This window comes from Astatotilapia calliptera, chromosome 20, assembly GCF_964374335.1.
Source record: "Astatotilapia calliptera chromosome 20, fAstCal68.1, whole genome shotgun sequence".
Lineage (NCBI taxonomy): Eukaryota > Metazoa > Chordata > Actinopteri > Cichliformes > Cichlidae > Astatotilapia > Astatotilapia calliptera.
This window is the reverse complement of record NC_137441.1, coordinates 8279878-8302307: the sequence shown is the minus strand read 5'-3', so window position 1 is coordinate 8302307 and position 22430 is coordinate 8279878. Positions and strand designations below refer to the sequence as shown.

Genomic DNA, 22430 nt, shown 5'->3' with positions numbered 1-22430 from the left:
TCCAGTTTTAACATCCCTTCCCAGACGCCTTAACGCCCACTCACATCCTGGGCCTTTTGACCTCAGGAAATCACATGATAGGGTGGGGCTAGGTTTCACAGCGGGTTCACCCGAAACCTTACCTTGGCTGATTGTGACCTACACCCGTTTTCACATCTTGCATCGTTTGACTAGGAAGAGGATCAACAGGGCTCCATGTCCCTGTTGGGGGAACACTCCCATAGGGCTTAAATCTGGGACTCGCCACCATTTGACCCTAGAATTGAAGAAGCTTCTTGGATGAGAGGTGAAACGTTTTCAAGCAACTTAAAGAAGTCCAGACACTTTTCTTCCTAAGCTTCTTAGCCGACGATGACCTGGATGACTTTAGAACCTTCACAGACGTATTTCTTAATTTACAATAACCAGAATCGCAATATTTTCCATTCTTATAGGACAGTACAGAAATAATTGGCCTGATGTTGTAATGCATCATAAATGTGTAAGAACAATGAACTGAAAGCAGTGGATTTGCTTCATTTTGGTTTGGGAGTTTAAGTATTCTGGGATCTTGTTAGTGTGTAATGTAAAATGGAGCATGAGATGGACAGGTGGATCAGTGCAGCATCAGCAGTAATGCAGGTAGTACGCCATACCATTATGGTGAGGACAGCTGAGCCTATGGCCATTAGCTCTGGGTATCAAAAGAAGGAATGAGGTTGTGGACACATGGCTGAATCAAATATCCTATGCAGGGTGCCTGGTCCTGGACATAAGATCAGAAGCTCAGACATCCAAACTTATACTAGAGGAGCGAGTTGATCGCAACACCTAATTGGATGCTTCCTGGGCACCTTGCTTTGGAGGATTTCCTGGTACGTCCAGCTGGTAGGAGACCCATAATACACTAGAGAGAAAATACATCTCACCTGATCTGGGAACGTGTTAGGATCTCTGAAGATGAAGTGAAAAATGTTGCGGGGAGAAGAACATCTGGAATACTCTGGTTAGCCTGCTTCGATTCAGAAAATGGAGTGACTGATGCACAAAAGGAAGACTTCGCTATGTTTCAAATTTCCAAAATAACCTTTATTCTAAACTTACATTTTAAATTTTAAGTTTAGTATAAAAAAGTTAAGTGCACCTAAGTTCTTTTTTCAAAGTATTCCATCTTTGACATGTCTCAGCAAACTGTAGTGACACTCATCTCCTTTAGTAATCTTAAAAGATAGAATGTGTACCAAAGTCCATCACATCACTTTAGTACATACATCTATTTTAGAAAATATTGTAAAGAGAATCCCTGAACTATAAATGTCCATAATCCTTCAACAAAGAGTGCTCCTTTTGCTGGCTGTGGTTGGCATAGCATCTACTGGTCAGCTGTAAATTACAGTACTTCATATTGCTGGGACAAAGCCACTGTTATGCTGCTTTACAAACAATCAGAGCATAGATGGGAAAAAAAGATAACGTTTGTACAGTTTCTAAGTTTTGATAGCTGTGGCCTCCTTTTCCAATGAAGCTGTATGAAATGACAGCATGAGCGGGTAAATAAATGGACATGGAGATGACTGTCACATCTGGTGCTGCAGCTTTATGTATGAGCTGCGGAGGAGAGGTTTATTAGAAGAGTGATGCAGGTTTCCAGACAGATGATTCTTCTGACTTAAATAACACTTGAAAACACTAAATGTTGGTTGACAAGAAAACAGGTTTTGTTTTCTGGCGGCCACAGCTGTTAAAACTTGATATGCTATGTCGGATACCCAGTGACACATTGACGCTTGACACAAATGAACAAGTCTACAAATATTAGCTGATGGTATCCATACAGGCAACTTGCCTATGTTTAGCAGTCTTCTTTCAGTTTGCCAGATTATGTAAGATGTAACGACCCTAAGGAAACGAGTTTAAACAGCATTAAATTTTTTTCTTTTTAAAAATCCTGGAAATTAAACATTATGCCGACAGTCATTTAGCCTCTTTGCAAAAGGTTTGCATACACGTGCAGGCAACTGAACAATGTGACATGTCAAAAGTTTCAAAATTGTTTAGACTGGATGAATTTTAAAATGTGAAAAGTGCTAAAAAACAAAAACAAAAACCCACCCACACAAAAAAAATAAAATAAAAATCCCCAAAACATCACAGCTTTCTTAAAAGCATGAAAACTGATTTAAAAAAAAAAAAAAAAGCCCCTTGTCTGCAACTCCTCCGTTTTGCTTAGCAGTGCATTTCAGATAAAAAGTATTTTAATCTAACTTGTACATAGCAAAGGTGCAAAAGTATGCAGCAACTCAAAGATGCAGTTTACCCACATTAACTAACAATTGCAGTCACATCAGACCAAAGGTTCCAATGGCCAACAGTGTCACAAATTCTTGTCCAAGGAAAAGTTTGCTTTTAAATTGTGACATTTCAAATATGACGTCATAACCAAACATAAGTGCATTGTAGACCAGATCTTTGGTACAACCAGCTCATTGGTTATACTAACAAATTTATTAGCCTAACTACTTGCGTAAGTCACTTAAATGTGGAAAAGTAAAGAAACACTGAAATATAAGTCTCAGTAACTTTGCTGAAAATGTTACCTAGAAATGAACGCTATCACAAAAGGTGACATTTTTCTGTGGAGAATAAATACTTGATGATCTAAGATATACTGCGTGAAAAGGAAATAATGAAAAGTAGTTTAAATCTGTACAATAAAACATTTAGTGTATAAACTCTGGGTATCCGACTGTGAAATAGAAACAGGAGACAAAAAAGCTAAAATGTTACACCAACCACCCCTTCCCATCCATCTTTCTATTTGGATTTACTTTAATTTTTCTTTCCTTTAAGTTTACTGAAGTTAATTTGCTTAAATTTAGGGCTATCCCCAGTGCTCTTTGGCACTTGACTATGTTCATCTACAAGTTGCCCAACAAGGTACAGTAAACCACTTTCATATTGCAGTAAATCTTTTGATTTTTTTTATTCTTTTTGCTTTAATTTCTTTAATTTACATGTGATTTAAATAGAACAATCTCTCAGAAAGTTCACTGTGCAACAAATTTTCCGTGGTATTTTGGATACTGTGCAAAAGACAAGACATTTCTAGCTAAAAGCATCCAGGATGCTGACTTTTTTTTTTCTTCCTTTTTTTTTTTTTTTAAATAGTTGAGATGTAATTTCTCATAATCATACTGGTACTTACATGGAACTACTAGACACCTATTAATTGAACTACACTAAAAGTTTCAAAAAAAGACAAGTGGATGTTTTTTTCTTCTTTTTTACTGCAACTTTGTAACTGCGTTTCACTTTCACCATAAAGCAGCTAAACTATATTTATGCGGGTCTGATATTTCAATATTTCATTAAAGTATTTTTACAGGAGTACAAGAACATCTCAGTGTAATTTGCGACCATTCAATCAAAGAAGAGAAGATCTTGTTGACAAATAAAGATGCCTGAAAGAGGTCAGATCTGGAATGACCAAAAAGGTTAGACCCAATGAAGAACTATGGAATGGATTCTGTAACATTACAATTTTCACTTGTCCTCTTCAGGCAATGGAGTTTATCATTTCATCTCTAGGTCAGAAGTGGAGTACTGTACCTTTCACAAGGGCTCTAAAATATTACATTCCGTTAGGTGATATCAGTATTGTGGCATGGCCAAGCAGCCTGAAGAGGGAGGCATATGGGATGGGGAAGAACTGGGGCATCATCTGGGATGGGGACATGGTTTAGGCATGAAGGAGCTGCTGTTACCAGATGGTATAACCTCCACTGGATCCACCCAGGAAGAAGTTATTCTTGCGCTGTGTCATTACAACATTGGCACCTTGCATGGCAGCCAGCTGAGCGGCATTAGGGGGGTGTCCAGGAGGTGGGGGCTAGAAAAGGAAAGAAACAAGCACAAACACAGTTAAAGAGTTCCTCATTTTAAAGTGCATCTCATCTAAGGTGGATATGACTTCTTGGGATGGACACTCACTGGGATGGAAACACTGCTGCCGGCTGTGAAGCGAGCACCAGCATCATAGCCGCTCTCCACCATCACAGTTGAACCATGCGGGTAGACTGCTCCCATTGGATAATAAGCCATGGGGACATTCTGGCCCACTGGCCCAACTGGCATATGTGGCTGCATGGGCATATACACCTGAGCACCAGGATAGGGAGAGGACATCTGAGGCACCTGACCAGGCACCTGAGGTGGAAGCACATATCTGGGCTGGTATATCTGGAGACACAGAGAACAAAACAGATTTTTCTTTTGTTTATAAATGTAAGTGCGAGTTTTAACTCTGCTCATCATTTGACTTAAATACGGATTGGTTACCTCAGAATATGCAGGTGGTGTGTCTGTGTAAGGAGGTGCCTGAGGAGACATTTGCATAGCAGGAGGGTATACAGGTGCAGTGCTCTGCTGAGGGTACACAGCCTGCTGTGGATATGAACCTGCAATAAAAGATTTTACATTAAAGGAAATAATTAAGAAAGAACAAAACTCTTAGGGACCAAACATTCCTCTGTCGTGCCTAGTGGTATTAATACATTTTCTACTGTAATAAAAATGTCATTTTGTTTAAATGTGGACAATAGAGGAATGCAACACATTCAATTTTGCTTATGGGGTCAATGTCCATTGTCCAGTGAACTTGAAGATGGCTCCTGAGAGCCTATTAGTAAGATGTAAATTTCCCCAAATATATTTTTTTCCCCAATAGTTACATATTCATAATCACAGAAAACCACAAAAAACAAAACAAACCCCCAACAAACTGTTTCTTCGGGAGCAGATTATAACAACTCACAGTACACAGGAGAAAAATGAATATATAAAAAAATAAGATTCAGGGTTTCTTGGCTACACAAGTTATGTTAAGTAAAATTTGTTTTATTATTACTATTATAAGAAAAGAAAAAAAATAACGCCATTTTAAAAAAAAGGGGGGGGGGGACACTACAAGTGATCAATTAGTAAATCAATAGGGAATTAATTAATTCTGATATGCAAAATAATATTTAAAAGTAAGAACTGCACTTCTCCAGTTTTAACTTAACAAGTGTGACTGGTGGATATTTTTTTTTTCATACTTACTGCTCTTCTTAAACCGAAACTGTAACTAAGACAATAATAGGCAAATTAAAAATACTTTATGTATGTCTGCTGTGAAACTCTAGGCCAATACAAACGCAGACACGGAAAATAAAAACCTGTCTGACTGGAATTTATTCATTTATTTTGCTTTTATCGTTGTTGTTATTTTTGTAACTTTTCCGGACAAAGAAAAAAAAAAAAGAAATCCTCCTATCCCCCGATGTCGATATCGTTCTCCTCTTAAATTACACAATTACATATTATTTCCTCGATACAGATGGCCGATACATCTTTTTAGTCAACTACAATCATAACCATCAAAAAGCTAAAGAGTTAAAATGTACAGATACGAACGAAACTGGGGACAAAAGAAATGTGTTTAAATAAAATAGTCAAATAATATATGAGGATATAATACGTAAATTGTCAACAAAAGAAAACAAATATTACTAAAATGAGCCTCACGATTATATTTATATGATGGGTCCTACAAAAGAGAAGGAAAGAGTCACGTCAGCTGTGCCTTTAAAATGTGCCTGTCTACAGAGATATTAGCTACCTAGAAAACATGTGACCTGCCCACTAATGGTATACGAATATAGAGAGACAGTAAATGTAAGATTTCACTGTAAACAGCTTCACTACTAACAATATAGCCGCCTTGGTTCAGAGTAGGAGCCACACTGTTACCCAGGAAGCGTCGGGTTATTGTTATGTACGTGGCTAAACGTGAAGTCCGCTTCGGAAAGCCATAACGGCAGCTCTTCGTCTCTAGTTAATCACGTCAGCGTCGTATAGCGAACAGCTGACTAATTACCTAAACGAGGTCTGGAGAAATACCTTTGTTGTTCATTGTCGTGTTATAATTCAGAAGCTGAAGAATATCAGGTTAAACGGAGCTCTGCGTATCTTCTCACGGCCTTAGTTCAGGTCACGGCTTCACACAATCGTCCACTTCCTTGTTTTTCAGCTTCTTGTTGTTGTGGAAGTGGTGACGTCACCCGTTCTCTATCTATCTGCGGTTGCACGCACGGTTTTACGTGCACGCCCGCGCCCCCTACTGGTAAAAATGGAGCAGAGGTTAGCCGCCAGCTGGAAGGAAAAATGATTGTCTTGGTTTTAAGGCAGAGGGCGTCAAATTTACTTTTAATAACGCCCACACTGATAAAGTTGGGCTCACATCAAGGGTCATGCATACCTAGTTGCTTCTTTTTCTTTTTCATCTTCGGGATACTCGATGTACGAGCTGGACACCACCTTATCTGCCCCCATCTCACCATGTCCCTGCCATCCTCCTCTGTTACACCAACCCTCTGAATGTCCTGCTTCACTACATCTATGACTCTCCGCTGTGGTCTTCCTCTTTTCCTCCTGCTTGGCAGCTTACAAACCACCCACTCCACCCTACCTGCACTCTTTTCTTCACCTCTGCACTGCACTGCATTGTTTTGGATAGTTGACTCAAGGTAGTTAAACACATGAACCATTTTTCCTGATACATCCCTGATGTAATCCTACCCTGACCTTGAACCCATCAGTCACTCTTGCCATACAATCAATCATAAAATTATCCTGGATAATGCTGGTGCATGTCCCATACAGTAATATCAAACACAATTCGGTCCGCATGAAGGCCTCAAAAAAATCAGCAGAATTTCATGCTATTTACCTCCTTTTTATATCGTTTAATCAATCACAACAATAATAAAAATAAATCTAATCTTTGGGAAGTTCACATGTACCACATGTAAACTGCCTTCTAATAAGAAAATATATGGACATAGACATTTATGCAGGTTAATCTACATTTATTGCTGGGCACAATTTGCAAAGGGCCCTGGACCTTGGGTTTGACATATGTACTTTAGGGCCAGTAAAATATAACAGAAATATACAATATTATAACACCATCATTGCTATTTTCTTGTGTGTCCTTAATATACTCTTGCACGTCCTATACAGCATCCTCATATACAATTTGGTCCAGATAAAGACATCAACAAATCAACAAAAATTAATAAATCAATTATGTTAAGGTCATTTCAGCTATTCATGTTCATAAACATGAACATTATTCATGTTCATGTTTATGAACATGAATAGCTCATAAACATGAAACACTCTACACAAGCTGTCTTGTGTAGAGTGTTTACTAAAACTTGCTTACTAATTAACTCTTATCAGTTAAATCCTGTTTTACTTTTATATTTAGTTGTCTTTTAGGTATTATTTTAAGTTTTATTTCCTCCCCTGTCTAGTGATCTTGATTATCTGCACCCTTAGCTTGTTTTCCCCAGGTGTCTCCACTCTGTCCCGATTAGCCTTCTGAGTATGTGTGTATGTATACAATTAATCTCAGTCAGTAAAACTCCCGAAAATCATTGGGATGGCAAACCAAGCCGATAAAAAATATAAATTTTCGGCATTTGTTTATCCTGATGGGTTACCTAAAAATTTACATTATTAAAATGGTTAGTTTTGTGTGAGTCAACTAATTTATTCATCAACTAAATGATGACCTTTGATCTCAGAACTACACATTCATTCCTTATGTATCACATTCAGAATTAACACGGGATTATTCAAAATAGCACGACTGTCTACACCATGATCAAAGGTTATATATTATCTTCCAATTTAAAAAATATGCTATGACAATCATCAGTCAGAAATGTTTTAATCCAGTGAGAAACACATATAAAGCAACCACAAAAAACATATCTACGTCATTTTAAGAAGAGAGCCCACAAGTCTCCATAATTATTTCTGCTATATTAAATAATTTAATTCTCGTTCACATAAACGCAAAAACGATGCGAATATCGTGATATTACAGACAAACAGCGGTGTTGGGAAATTGAAACGTATCGGCACAGTGTTTCATGAAAGCGTCTCCATTGCTCGTCTTTGTGTGCGCTACTTCCCCTTTAAGAGAACCATGGCACCTCTGAAGTCGAGGCAGACATTTTTCAATGCAAGATTTTTTCTTGCATAAATTATGTTCATGACGTAGTGCAAAAGGCCAATTTTGTAGCAATTTTGTCCGACTTTACAGCTCAAATAGGATTCTGTGAGACACCTCAAGGATTTTTGATTATCTGAACTGTTGCAGAAAGGGCATCGTCATTAAATATTAAGAGACAGGAGATCCTAACATTGCAAGCCTCCTTATCAATGCAAATACCTCTTTTGTGTGCAGTCACAGCGCCTGTCTGGGAGCTGAGATGAATTTTTAATTATGTGTGACTGAAACAAACTGTGACAAGGACCTTTTTAAGAGCCGGGGATTACAGAAAATAAGCTGCATATACGCGGTAAGTTGAATATAATAACCGGACCGTATTCTGGCTTGCGCTTCGCGCATAGCAGCGAAATGGCGAGAGGAAATGAGTTTTGGTTAATATGCAATGTTCGTAATTAGCATAATTTATATATTTATGATAAAGAGAGGGAAATACATAATATTCGGTCTCTTGGCACGGATCGAGATGATTTCCGTCGCCTGTGCTCCGTGCTTGCTGCTTGTCCTCAAAAGTGGCCGACGCGGCGAGACTTTTATTGGCCAGGATGGGGGTGGGGAGCCCATCAACACCCGCTGAAGTTTTTGACAGATCCTCATATCTAACGGGGCATTGCAGCAGGAAACGCACCGTCTCGAGTCTTTTTGTGATCGGGTAACCACTTAACGTCCACGACCAGCGTGTTTGATCACGTTTTCTGCTGCTTAAGTGCAAAACAGTATGGCCTGTTTACAGGCCCCTTTCAAATAGTCTACTCGTGCAATGACTATAATAGCAATGAATTGAAAAGAAAGAAAAAACCCTGTCCTCTGCATTTGGTTCTGTTTAAGCTGGGTTTGTCATTAAAGTGCAGACACTGTGGGCTTATCCGGGAAACTTGATACATATTTTAATTTCTAAAATGGTTCTACATTTTTTAAATCACTTTTTTTTCTTCTTTTTTGTTAACCCAGAATGCCAGGAAGACAGTGATTGTGGTGGTGCAGCAAGCCATGAACTCCCAGGATCTGCCTGCCAAAGATGCCCCACTTACTGTCAATGAGCAGGTAACACTCATGTGTTTGTTAGGGAGAAGTGGACCCCCCCCTTCCCAACCTACTCTTGCAGTGAGCTTAACTAAACATAACTTTGCCTTCGACTTGTTTGCTGCTGTTTGCTCCTGTCACCCTCCATGCGCCATCGTGCCACTTCATAATGGAATGATTAACAGTCACACAGCAGATCACTGAGATCCCGATGCACTTTTGTGTTTTATAGACTAATAATACCTATGCTTGTGTTGGAAACAGTCTTTGAATTGCCATGCTTAATAATTAATTGTGGTTTTTCTCTCTCTAGTAACATTGTGTCTATACATAGTCAGCAAACAAAAGCAATGCTCTTCACAGAAGCACAAAGGCAACCTTTAAGAAAGCATTGCTTGAACTGCTTGTTGGCTGATGCTCTTATCATTGTTTATGTGTACTCATGCTCTTTTCATTTATGTCTCTTTTTTTTGTTTTGTTTTTTTGTTTGGTTCATTTTGTCCTAACATGTGCTCGGCTTCTCTGTTCTCCTTAGCCATTCACTGTCTGACTGCAGAAGTCTTTTTTCAGCCATTTAAATCCTGCACTTTGAAATTCCCTGCCAAAGACAACCAGGTATGCATCCTCCTCTCTCTTCCTGCATTGTCTCTCTGCACCTTGTCCTCCAGCCCAGGTTGTCTTGCTGCCCCTCCACTAGGTCTGTCATTATTGCATACCATGAGTCATCAGCTAAGTTCTTCCAGAGGGAATTGACAAGGTGGAGAAATACTGAATTTACAGAATTTTTGTTTTACACCCCTCTGGTGCTAGGTCAGATGAGAATTATCTCCTGTTGTTTCATAAAATAATTGCACATAACTATTTTATTACATTTTTAATACAAACTCAAAGAAAAGCAGAGGCCTTCTTTGCATTTGAGTCCTCTTAGATTAAAATCCTGATCGCTGTGCAGGTCATTGTGATGTCTGGCCATGAAACCATTCGAGTGCTAGAAGTAGAAGTCGATGCGTCTTCAGCCTCTTCAGCAGCTGATGGGAAGAGCGAATGCAAAACTGATGAGGGCGTGGCTGAAGCTGGAGAGCAACCTGATGCCAGCAGCACCCAGGAGAGCCCCACAGTGCCCCAGAGCACAGGGGGTGGTGTAGGTAAATCATTGTCATCCTTGATAATGCTGGATAGCAGAGAACTCACTTCTCATATATCCAGACTTGTAGTGAATTCCTAATAACATCTGTGTGATTTAAAAAAAAAATCAACAACTTAAAATGTAATTAATAACCAACTCTGGCTGTGCTCCTGCAGTGCTGGGTGAGCAGCAGGTGGTGTCTGTGGAGCCTCCAGCTCCTACGGTCCAAACTCTGACCCCTGCTGTTCCCATCAGCGTGTCTCTGCCCCAGCACCAGGCCGCCATGCCCATCACTGTGCAAGGCTGTCCACAGGTCTGACTTTTTGAGATGCACACACACTGCACCTCATATTCATATTTAACCATCTGAGAAACAAAGTAGTTTTGCTGTCTGATTTTAAAGGTCGGTAGAAAGAGCTCAGAGTGGGTGGGAAAGCCATTTGGATTTTTCTCATTTTACATATTATTCTTGTAGAAAACGAATGCACCAGAGAGCCAAGTGTCAGTATTATTACATTAAAAAAAATCATTGTAGGTGATTTAGTGAGGTTGTATACCGATGCCATTGTGCACTGTGAAAGTAAAAAGGATGAGCAGTTTAATCCAAGTTGCTGAACACATAGCCTGAGGCTATTAGCACAACATTTTCAGCAATTTCAGCAGTCAAAAGTAAAACCCCTAACATGCTTTTTAAAAAAAAAAAGCTTAATAGTGGAGTTTTCAGTCCACACACAGTAACCGAAGTATGACTATTTAGTTTCACTGTGTAAAAACACAACATTAAAAATAATAAGGAGACAAAATAGTCCACTGAAAGCACATTGAATACCTCGCAGGCATAAATGTTGATGGAATTTTTTTCACTAGGTGCTGACCCAGGAAAGTCTGGCCACTCTGATGACTGGTATGATGGCACAGACGGGGTCACTGGGTCAGCCGCTGCTCATTCCTCTCAGCATGCCAGGTGCCATCGGTGGCCAGGGCGGTTTGGCTGTTCTCACTCTTCCTACCACCAATGTAGCTACTCTCCCTGGTTTCACAGCGGCTAACCCAGCTGGAAGTCTCCTCAAACTGCCATTTGCTGGCTTTCAAGGTAAAACAACGTGAATGCCTGCTTTTATTTGACCTCCTATATCTTCAATATGTCTGCATTTGTGTTGACAAGATTACAATTAAAAAATTCAACAACAAATGCAGACATCATTATCTTCACCAGCTTTTTTTATTGAATCTTATGACCTTTTGTACATTTGATTGTGATATGAGAATAATAGTGCTTGCTTAAAGGGAATTGTTGAGTTTCAGCTCAATGAAATATGCTCTGTAATGACCTATACTGTGATTTCAGCCTCTTTGAATGAAATAAAACGAAATTACTAAGTTAATATATCTGATGAAGTAAACTGTCTAAACGGCATAAACATCTATGTCCTCCTATTATACTTGTAAATGTGTAATTGATGTTTCAGGTCAGATTTTCCATCAGCTATTATAAATTGGTGTGGTAAACACTAAACAATTAACCCAAGTAGTGTCATTGTGAAGTATCAAACTGAAAGTTTTCTTTTCCTCAAGCTTAGCTTTTTTTTTAAAGTAGTCATCACAAATACAGATAAGATGCAAACCAGTGGAAACTGCATGCTCATTGGTTAACTACTTGTCAGTGATACAGTTAAGCATACTTTGCTCTATCCTCCTTTTTGACTCTATTTTGGAACGTCATCTATAAAATGATAATCTTGCTGTGTTCAGACAGACTTGTATCTGGTGATAAACTTATCAGGAAAGTCTAAATCAAGGCCATAGATCATGACAGGGCTGTTTTCCCATAAAATCCTATGCAACTACACTAATTTTTGCAAGCACAGTCGCCCTCTGTTGACCACTAGAAAGACTGCAGATTTAAAGGCAATTTTGCATTGGCTTGACTTTCCATTACTAGCTGCTACATCGGACTGTACTAAGTACACAGAGCTGCTAGTATAGCTGTAGACTTGACAACATACTGTATATGTAAAAAAGTACTGCACTACCTGCCATGGATGCTCCAAGTGCACAGTTTCTATGCTGATGTTAATGTCAGAGGAAGTTTGGAGTTCTTCAGTTACTGAGTCAGCAAAGAGCTGGCTGCCTTTATTGACTATTTGCTTCAGCACACTGTAACTTTACCTTGTCTACAACTTTGTGCTTAGCTGCTGTGGTTGTCAATCTTTGCAGTTATACCCCTTGCACATAATCATGGAATATAGGTGGGCAGAAATTCCACAAACTTACTTGTTATACTGTTGGTAATCTATCTATCTATCTATCTATCTATCTATCTATCTATCTATCTATCTATCTATCTATCTATCTATCTATCTATCTATCTATCTATCTATCTATCTATCTATCTATCTATCTATCTATCTATCTATCTATCTATCTATCTATCTATCTATCTATCTATCTATCTATCTATCTATCTATCTATCTAAACTTCATTGCAGAACATTAGAATGTTGCATAATATCTTTCTCAGCTGCAACTGTCCTGAACTCAGTCCAGCCTCAGCTGCAAGCCAATGCACAGGCGGTGTTCCAGTCTCAGTCAGCACCCATTCAGCAGGTGCAAGCAGCCATGCAGCAGGTGACACCTCAGGCACCGCAGGTAACCGGTGCACAGATTTCTGTTGCTCAGGTGGGAACAGCCCAGACGACCACTGCCACCAACACCATCTCTCCGTCCAACTTGTCAGTGGCAGCACTTCAGACTGCAGGACTCTCCATTAACCCCGCTATTGTAAGAAATCTCTTCCTCTGTTCATACCATTCTTCATTTGTCATCTTTCAAATACACAATGAACATGTTATGATCTTTGTGCCTAGATCAATGCTGCTTCCTTGGGAGCGCAACCACAGTTCCTCAGTTCCCTTACATCCACTCCCATCATTAACAGTGCCATGTCCAGCATGGCTGGAATCACCAGTCAGATCATCACAAATGCCCAGGGCCAGGTGAGTGCCATAAAATACTGCTGCTGTAATAATATTATGTCAGTGAGCTTAGATTTGAGTAATGACCTTGTCCTGTTCTCATCCTATTACCCGCCTTTCTTCTCTCTACTTGATTGTTTCAGCTAACAGGAAAATTCCTTTAATAAAATGAAAGCAATCCTGGCAGCAACACCATTGTCCTTGCAGTAGGAGCTAGACAAAACGCAGACTAGAGCACATATTGGACGCCATTAAAAAGAGAAATGAGACAAATAAGGGATTGGAAGACAGTGTTGTTTACTTACTTAATGTGGCTCACACTTTTGCAAAACTTTTAAAATGATGCATAGTGAACTATAATCATTCCAAAGACAATTATATTGTTTTCATGCATGTCTGTTATGGAAAAATTGCATCCAGCCTCCAGTTTACATTAGTTCACAGTGCTATTTCAAGGCAGTAGAGCATCAGACAATTTCAACTGAAACTGCTTGACCTCTAAATAGTTTCATTACTCACTCCCACCATTATTGCAGCCTTTTGGACTTGTGTAGTGTTTAATATTGAAAAATACAAGGCTTCTGTGACAGAACCTCTAATAGGATGTACTTATTCCCCAGTAGCAAAAACACGAGCATATCAGGATACTGAATGTCCTAAAAGCGGATTTAAGTGAAAATCAGCTGAGAAGTTTATATTTAAATGTTTGTTTGGATTTCATTTTTAACAATGTTTTTAGGTCATAGGGACACTCCCACTTTTAGTGAATCCAGCCTCTCTGGCTGGAGGAGCTGCAACTCCCACGCTTCCGCTCCAGGGTCTCCAGGTCCAGACTGTGGCCCCACAGCTGCTTTTTAACACACAGGGACAAATCATTGCCACTGTAGGGAATGGTCCTGCTGCAGTCGCAACTTCTGCAGCAGTTCTGCCTAAAACCACAGCTCCTCCAACACTTACCAAACCTTGCACACAGGTAGGAAATAACAAAAAGTACTGCTTGAGGTTATGACAAATTAAAATATTGTTGAACATTTAAATATTGGGGATTTGTTTTTGTAAAATTGGATTATAACACATTGAATCTAACAATTATTTTTATTAAAAATCCTCCCAGGCTTCAGTAACAACTGTCACCCAGTCACCGGTTGTCATTGCCCCACAGCCAACTGTACTAAAGACCGCCACCACACTCTCCCCCTCAGTTCCCATCACCTGTGGAGACACAGCAAAAGTGGGCCAGCTTGTCAGCAGTATGTACACCTGCTTCTCCTTCCCAGCCACTGATCTGTTTTAAGTAAGTAGATATTTTTAACCAGATTCTTCTGAATTGTAGAACCCCAGCAGGCAGTCAGCACAGAGGAGGGCATTAATCTGGAGGAAATTCGAGAGTTTGCCAAGAATTTCAAGATCCGTCGGCTGTCCTTGGGGCTTACTCAGACACAAGTAGGGCAGGCTCTCACTGCAACTGAAGGTCCAGCTTACAGCCAGTCTGCCATTTGCAGGTATTACCCTCCTGTTTTTGTTGCTCTCCACGCAGATGCTTTTTTTCTTCTACTTTTTTGTAATTCTTGTGATTGTAATTCATCTGCAGCCTTCATTTTATGCAGCTCACTCATCTGTCTTTTATGTAAGAGAAATGAAAATGTAACTACAAGGGAAAAGCAAAGACGCTTAGTAAAATTAGTCCTGATATTCTAACTACATACAAGCAGTTTTCTTTTAATATATATGCTCACACTTTATTGTTTAGAAAGTTGCAAGTATATCTGTCAACGCGCTTTTCAACAGTCATTAAATAAGAAAAACAATAGTAATAATAATTTGGTATTATAATTATTGTTATATAAATAAGGAAAACTAATTATATTAATGGAGAGTCCTGCAGTCTGATATATCTATTATATTCTGATATAATAGAACAGGACATTACAACGTTACAACTCACACTCATTTTTCTTGGTTTTCTTTTTACACCCGTATTGTCTGTTTGCACATGTTTATATTAATTTATGGACCTCTCTTCCATTTTACTAACAAAATATAAAAAAATGAGGGTAGATTTAACACTACTGTACATATAGTCAACCAAGGTTATCAAGAACCTAGTAAATTTGTCTGGTTGCAGTCTGCAATAAATAGCCAGCTTCGCTAAGAGGTACACAGTATATTATGCATTACATTTATTCAGTTCTCAGCGTCAGTTACAACTCTTTCTTCTGCCATGTTTGAGTAATGGCTTTTCGGCTTGCAGTCGGCATAATTGAGGAGATTACGAATGCTATAGATCAGAAACAGTATGCAGCTGGAGTATTTCTGGATCTCAAGAAAGCATTCGACACAATCAATCATGACATATTAATTAATAAACTGGAACGGTATGGGATTAGGGGGGTTGTACTGCAATGGGTGAAAAATTATTTAAGTGACCGGAAACAATTTGTGAAGCTGGGTGTCCATTCCTCATCATGCTTGGACATTGCTTGTGGTGTTCCACAAGGCTCTGTACTGGGTCCAAAATTATTTATTATTTATATAAATGATATTTGTAAGGCATCTGATATATTAAAATTAGTATTATTTGCAGATGACACAAATATTTTTTGTTCTGGGGGGAATCTAAAGGAGCTGCTGGATACAATTACTTCAGAAATGTGCAAAATTAAAAAATGGTTTAACAGGAACAAACTATCGCTAAATCTAAGTAAAACTAAAATTATCTTATTTGGGAATTCCCTTAGAAATGCACAAGTGCAGATTCATGTAGATGGTGTGGAAATTGAAAGAGTACTTGAACATAAGTTTCTTGGTGTGATTATAGATGATAAATTAAACTGGAAGTCTCATATAAATCATATACATAACAAAATTTCAAGAAGTGTCTCAATCTTGAGTAAAGTAAAACACATTCTGGACCACAAATCACTCCACATTCTCTATTGTTCCCTGATTGCACCGTATTTGAATTACTGTGCAGAGGTTTGGGGCAATACTTACAAATGTTCGCTATCATCAATCTTTATATTACAAAAAAGGGCCATAAGGATAATCCATAAAACTGGTTACAGAGATCATACAAATCCACTATTCTTAAAATCAAAAATTCTAAAATTCACAGATCTGGTTCATTTTCTCACAGCACAAATTATATATAAAGCAATAAATAACCTGCTTCCTGACAATATTCTAAAAATGTTTTCTAAAAGGGAACGGGGATACAATTTGAGGGGGGAATTAAATTTAAAACATCCTCGTATCCGTACAACATTAAAAAGTTTTTGCATCTCTGTGTGTGGAGTGAAGCTGTGGAACAGACTAAGTAAAGATATGAAGCAATGTCCAAGCATGGCGCAGTTTAAAAAGCGGTTTAAGGATATGGTTTTTACAGGGTACAGGGAAAAGGTAGAGATTTGATAGGGTGTTCTTGTCTAATATTTTCATGTGTGTGCGCATGCACGGGTTTGTTGGTATGGATATATATATATAATTGTAGGCTGTGTATCCTTGAGGTGTTAATGGGGTTATTGAAAATGTGTATATGTGCGTATGTGTGTATATACGTATGTATGGATAGATAGAAACATATATGTGTATATATTTAAAAAAAAAAAAAAAAAAAAAAAATTACACATAACATATAATGTAATTGCAAGGAGGTATTTCTGTAGTCTATTGATACTAGATAGTGGAAAAGGGGTGGGATTAAATAAGCTTATGCTTCTTCCTGCTCCTTTTTGAACATGGACGTTATTTGGAGTTGTGGTTGCTCGTTTTCCTTTTGTTTGCTTTGTTCATTTGTCTCTTTTAATTCTATTTTTTTTTTAATACTTTTTCAACATGTTCAAAATAAAGATTCAATCAATCAATCAATCAATCCTAAACATAAATTTGTCTCCAGGGCTTTTAAGTCTTTTGTTAATTTGTCCTCAAATATATTACCTCTGGATTTTACCCCTGTAGAGTACTGTAAAAATACTTTATTTCACCTTATATCACTGCTGAATCAATGACAGGGATCATTCACACAGCAACATTAACCGCTCCAATGTGACATGAATAAAAACAAACCTACAAACACCCTGCAAATCTTAAAGCCATTATTACAGGTAACTGAATTATACCTGTCCATTTGCTTCGGCACAGGTCTGTTTGTGCATAAATTGGACTTATGCACAGCTCATTAAGCATGCATCCAGGTTTACCGTGGAGCTGCGTAACATACCACGTATTCCCATTACTGATGTGATGATCACAGTAATTAATTTGTGTATTGGATAAAAATTAACATTCTCAATAACAGCAGATGGGTTGCAGGGGGTTGATATAATACATAATTAATGATGATGGCTCCATTTATTTTCATTTGAAACCAGCCAAATGTCTTTGAAATGTTACTGTATCATATCATCAGGCTTACATATATATCCCACTGAGAAATAATGGCAATGCATGTTAGGGCCTCTAATTTGGAGATACTAATTAGTTTGGGCATGTGCAGTTTAGTGGTTTGTTTGTGCATGCACATTCAGATAATGTCTGAGCCATTTCTTGCATCCCTAATCCCTCTGAAAAAGTTCAGATTGAACCTTCTTTTCTTTTGCAGGTTTGAAAAGCTGGATATCACCCCTAAAAGCGCTCAGAAACTAAAGCCTGTGTTGGAAAAGTGGCTGGCTGAAGCCGAGCACTGGAACCAGAAAGGCCAGCAAAATCTGATGGAGTTTGTCGGTGGGGAACCTTCCAAAAAACGCAAGAGGCGTACTAGTTTCACACCTCAGGCAATAGAAGTACTCAACTCCTACTTTGAGAAGAATGCTCTGCCAACAGGACAGGAGATTACAGAGATTGCAAGAGAGCTAAACTATGACCGAGAGGTTGTGCGTGTATGGTTCTGCAACCGGAGACAGACACTGAAAAACACAAGCAAGATCAACGTTTTCCAGGTTCAGTAGTGACCTCATTCTGGGAGATTTTCTAACCGATCTTTTATCCTTTTGGGAATTTGAACATGTAATTCAGCAGCACAGAAGTGAATTGTGTTGTAAATATGACTGAAAGAATAGCAACTTTTTGAGAAAATTAAGAAATTACAAAGATCTTTTGAAAGAGTGCTAAAACTGAAGTATAATTGTGTTCTACTTGTTTACACTACTTTTGTGTGGTGCATACTAAGTCAAACTGCATGGTCCTCTTACCTTATACAGTGATATTAACATGTTATATTTAAAACAGTTCATGAACTTTTATACAAGTGGTTTTATAGGCTATCCCTCTGACTTATGTTAAGTGGTTATGTATTAAGTCACATTGAGTTTAGTTACATGTATGTCACGCTGCGACAATGGCTTGATGTTTGAATACGAATATGCTTGGGTCAGAATGGATAATGTGAAATTTCTAGCTGCATTAATTTATATCCAGAAAGTATTTGTCCTGCATGAGCAGCTCTGCGAACATAAATGCAATGTTGACTGACTGACATAGGACTCTGCAGAGTAGTGGTTTACACATTTTGCCTAACAGGAGAAAGATCCGGAGTCCTCACAAGGAGGACACACAGATCTCTTTGGGGTTGCATCGGGAGGGCATCCAGCATGAAAAATCCAAATCAAACACGTGGAGCTACTTGCTTAGGTGACCTCCTGTGAGTAAAGGAGAGGCTGAAAGTAGCTTCTTTTTCTATAAGACTTTACAGACTATATTAACATTAATTTCATCAGATTTATTAGGTCCAATAAGCCCTAAAAGTTACAGACTCCTGATTGTGTTTTGGGACAATCATAACTTTGATATATTTAGTTGCTCATCATAAAGGTGAGCTTAAAATCTGTGCTCATCCTGTCTTTAATGGATGTAAGTTTTTTTTTTCTTTTTTCTTTTTTGCACCTGTGTGAAGTGTGTGACGCTGCTCCATGTCCATGGGTAACAAGTTAAGTTATCAAACTAGTATTATAGCAGTCATCTATGGTGCCACAAGTGTAAACATCTTTTTTTTCGTGACGCTTTGTTTGTTTGTGACTAACTGATTGTGCAAATGCTCATAACATTTCTATGTGAATTCACGATCGTCTGACCTATTTTTAAACTTTTTTTTCTTTACTCTTTTTTTCATTCGGCTTTTAGGTGCTCATATTACTCTGAGTGTCTTTTGCTTTCTCTTTGCTCATTGCTTTGACTGTTACATTTTTCATCTTGAGTTTGATTAAGTATATTTGGAAAATGGGAGCTTAATTGGTCTATTATGAAGTCGATTTAAAGCGGTGTCATGCCGTTTGAAACATTAGTAGCATTTTTGGGCACTCTTAATAAGCCTAATGTCAATCAAATTGATTAAGTAAATAAAAAAAAAAAGTGTGTAATTAACTGTTCAGTGAAGGAAAGCAGTTTGTGGTTTGGTGCGTTATGATATTCAGCCTAAGCGCTTTGTGAACACTTTGCACATGCAGTATAAAGCTACTTTCTGATTGGAAGAAAACAAAGAAAAACAGTTGGCGCCTTCTGTACCGATGTTTCAAGGATTCTTTGCACTTTAGTGACAGTGAAGGGTTATGAATGGTTAATCTACCGTCAAGGTTTCAGTTTTGATTTTGAAAGAATTCTCTTTGCTTTTTAATGTGCTTGAACAGTAGGAAGCTTTGCAAAATGTAGCAGTACTTGCAACAGTGCAGCCATCAACCTGACAAGCAACATCTATTATTAAGATTCTCTTCCTTTTTATGCAGATAAAATGTCAAATACTGCAAAGTATAAAGGCTATTATTATTCTGTTATGAGTTTGTGAAACGAATAATACATTTTATGTTCCAGCTAATATTTACCTTTTGAATGACGGTATGAAGGCCTTTGTTGCGGTGGACATGTACCTAACCATAAAGTAATAAATATTACAAAGGTTTTGTTTTCCTTGGTGATCAAAAAGGGAAGGCAATATATCATATTGATTAATATAAGTTGTCCAATAAGATAAATTAGATTAATAATATGAAAGTTATATTAATTTGATTCAACAACAAACATAAAGCTTTGTGTTTTTGGAGGATAAGGGAAAAAGAAAATTGGAAGCTGTTGTGTTTTTTTTTTTATATATATAATTTTTTTGTCAAATAAATAAACCCATCTTTATTACTTACTGATTGTTGTCTGCTGATATACATGACTCAAAAAAGGAGAAAAAGAGTGCCTTTATTAATATACATTGTGGGCCAGTCATCTTCCAAGAATTGCCCACACACTCTGGTCACAGAAGGCTGAGCATTGTCCTGTACCCGAAGGAGCCCGGGGCCCACTCCACCAGCAAAAGGTCTGACAGTGGGCCTGAGGATTTCATCCTGATACCACAGTTCATGACATTCAGTACAGTGTCTCCAGCCTTTATTATGTGTATTACATGTGGTCAGTGTGAATTTGCTCTAAATTATAACGACAACAGGGCACCAGTGGCGGACCTGCGAGTTTTGATGTTCTCGAGTGAATGCCAGTTAAGCTGCATGGTGCTAGGCTGATAGCACAGGTTCTCACTGAAGGATATTGGGCCTCTGTGCCATACTCAGTGTGTTTTTGACAGTTTGCTTAGAAAAATACATCTTAGTACCCTGCTAGAGGTCATTTTGTAGGGCTCTGGCAGTTCTCCTCCTGTTCCCCCTCACCCAAAGGAACAGATACCAGTCCTGCTGCTGGGTTGATGTGCTTATTCAGCCCTGAGCTGTCCTTGTGAAGTGGCCCATTTCCAGCTATGTCCTCCACACTCTTCAGACTATGATGGGAAACAACAAACTTTCCTATGGTGGTACAGATGGCTGTGTCATCCTAAAGGAGCTGGACTACCTGTGTAACTTGAATAGGCTGCAGAAACAAGACAATACCTACAGGACACTGACAAAAAGCAAAATTAGACCAAAATCAGTGAGGACACTGGTCAGATCACCTGTTAAACCATTTATTTTCTGGGGAGTTGGTTTGTTGTTGTTTTTCCAGAGGACCTGTTGTGACTTTCTTTTGGTGAAATTGATTCACAGTGGTTTTTACTCTCTGGACAGACTTATATGGCTGAAATGTAACTGAATTTGTGTTATACTGTGAAAATGACGCGTTCCCTTATTTTTTTCAGCAGTGCATATTCTTTCTAGGTAGCTGAATGTGAACGATGAAATGTGCTTTTCAACAGAGATATACAATTTTTTAAAAAGGTTTTCTTTGGATCCCTGTGACACAGACTGAACAACAGAAAATGGATAGTTACAGTAGATGTTACAGTCTATCAGTTTATGTATTCATTTTAGTTTTTTGGGTATAACATGGATGCTATGAACAAAGGGCAAAATTTAGGAAGTTTAGATTACATGTTACAATAGAAGCTTAATTCTCTGTGAAGGTTTTGTTCACAGCCTCAATAAACATATTCTTGCTGTGTTGGACAGGTTGACAAACTGAATGTGACCACCTTTATTCCCGCTTTTAAAAATAATTTTGTTGATTAGTTTAATTAATTATTAATTAATGATTTTTGTTTTAAAGCTTGCTTGGTTGGAGACCTTTCTTTATGGAAAAAGAAATGAGGCGCATAGTAGAAAAGGATCCTTGGGGATTTTGTGACAGAATTTATTGGTGTGGTTGGTCAAGTAAAATGATTTTTAATTTGGTGAGTGATTTTAAATATGGAGAAAAAAAAAGAAACAAAAACTGGTGATGGGTATCCTGCAGAGCTCAAAAAAATTAAAAACAAAAGGATATCCAAGGAGATGAGAGATGAGTGGAGGAGGTGGTTGATCTCTCTCAGAAAACTTCTGGTGACAGCTACTTTGCCTTGGAGTTGTTATGTGACAGCTAAAAAGCGTGCTATAGTGCCATATTTGCAGTGAAGAGGAATCACAACAGCATATTTTATTGGACTGTTTCAGAGTTCAGGATAACAATGTGGGACTTTGGTGTAAGATTCCACCTGAATTATAAATCTCTAATTTATGGTTTGTTGGATAACAATTTGCCAGCATCTTTTCAATTGATAATGTGTGTTGTATGCTTTAAATTAAAGAAAACTACACAAGCCATTGGATTAAATCAGGTCTTTTATGACAGTGCTATGGTAATTAAACAGATTCTTGGTGAAAGGAAAATCTTTAGACCATAAAGATGGATGAAATGCCCTGTGGATATTTGTCATTTAGGAATCCAGCTGAGTGGAATGGTCTTGTGTGGTAAATGACATTATGTT

The 22430-nt window shown here is 38.2% G+C and overlaps 2 protein-coding genes across 4 annotated transcripts; one reads left to right on the top strand and one right to left on the bottom strand.

The window, feature by feature from the left end:
• Positions 1-2930: 2930 nt before the first annotated feature.
• dazap2 (DAZ associated protein 2) lies at positions 2931-6089 on the bottom strand. The gene is made up of 4 exons (XM_026154112.2): positions 5920-6089; positions 4318-4436; positions 3970-4218; positions 2931-3868 (listed from the first exon to the last, which is right to left on the bottom strand). The coding sequence occupies exons 1-4, from the start codon at positions 5930-5932 to the stop codon at positions 3740-3742; spliced, it is 510 nt and encodes a 169-aa protein (XP_026009897.1). The 5' UTR covers positions 5933-6089; the 3' UTR covers positions 2931-3739.
• Positions 6090-7995: 1906 nt separating this feature from the next.
• pou6f1 (POU class 6 homeobox 1) lies at positions 7996-20348 on the top strand. 3 transcript variants are annotated; one of them, XM_026154110.2, is made up of 11 exons: positions 7996-8393; positions 9053-9145; positions 10077-10269; positions 10427-10563; positions 11118-11343; positions 12772-13031; positions 13118-13246; positions 13965-14198; positions 14340-14475; positions 14559-14727; positions 17826-20348. In XM_026154110.2, exons 2-11 carry the CDS (start codon positions 9092-9094, stop codon positions 18169-18171), a joined length of 1884 nt encoding a protein of 627 aa, XP_026009895.2. In that variant the 5' UTR covers positions 7996-8393; positions 9053-9091; the 3' UTR covers positions 18172-20348. The 3 variants fall into 3 exon arrangements, with proteins under 3 accessions (XP_026009895.2, XP_026009896.2, XP_026009894.2); XM_026154111.2 differs by lacking the exon at positions 7996-8393 and adding an exon at positions 9660-9739 and having other exon boundaries at positions 8763-9145; XM_026154109.2 differs by lacking the exons at positions 7996-8393; positions 9053-9145 and adding an exon at positions 9152-9739.
• Positions 20349-22430: the final 2082 nt, after the last annotated feature.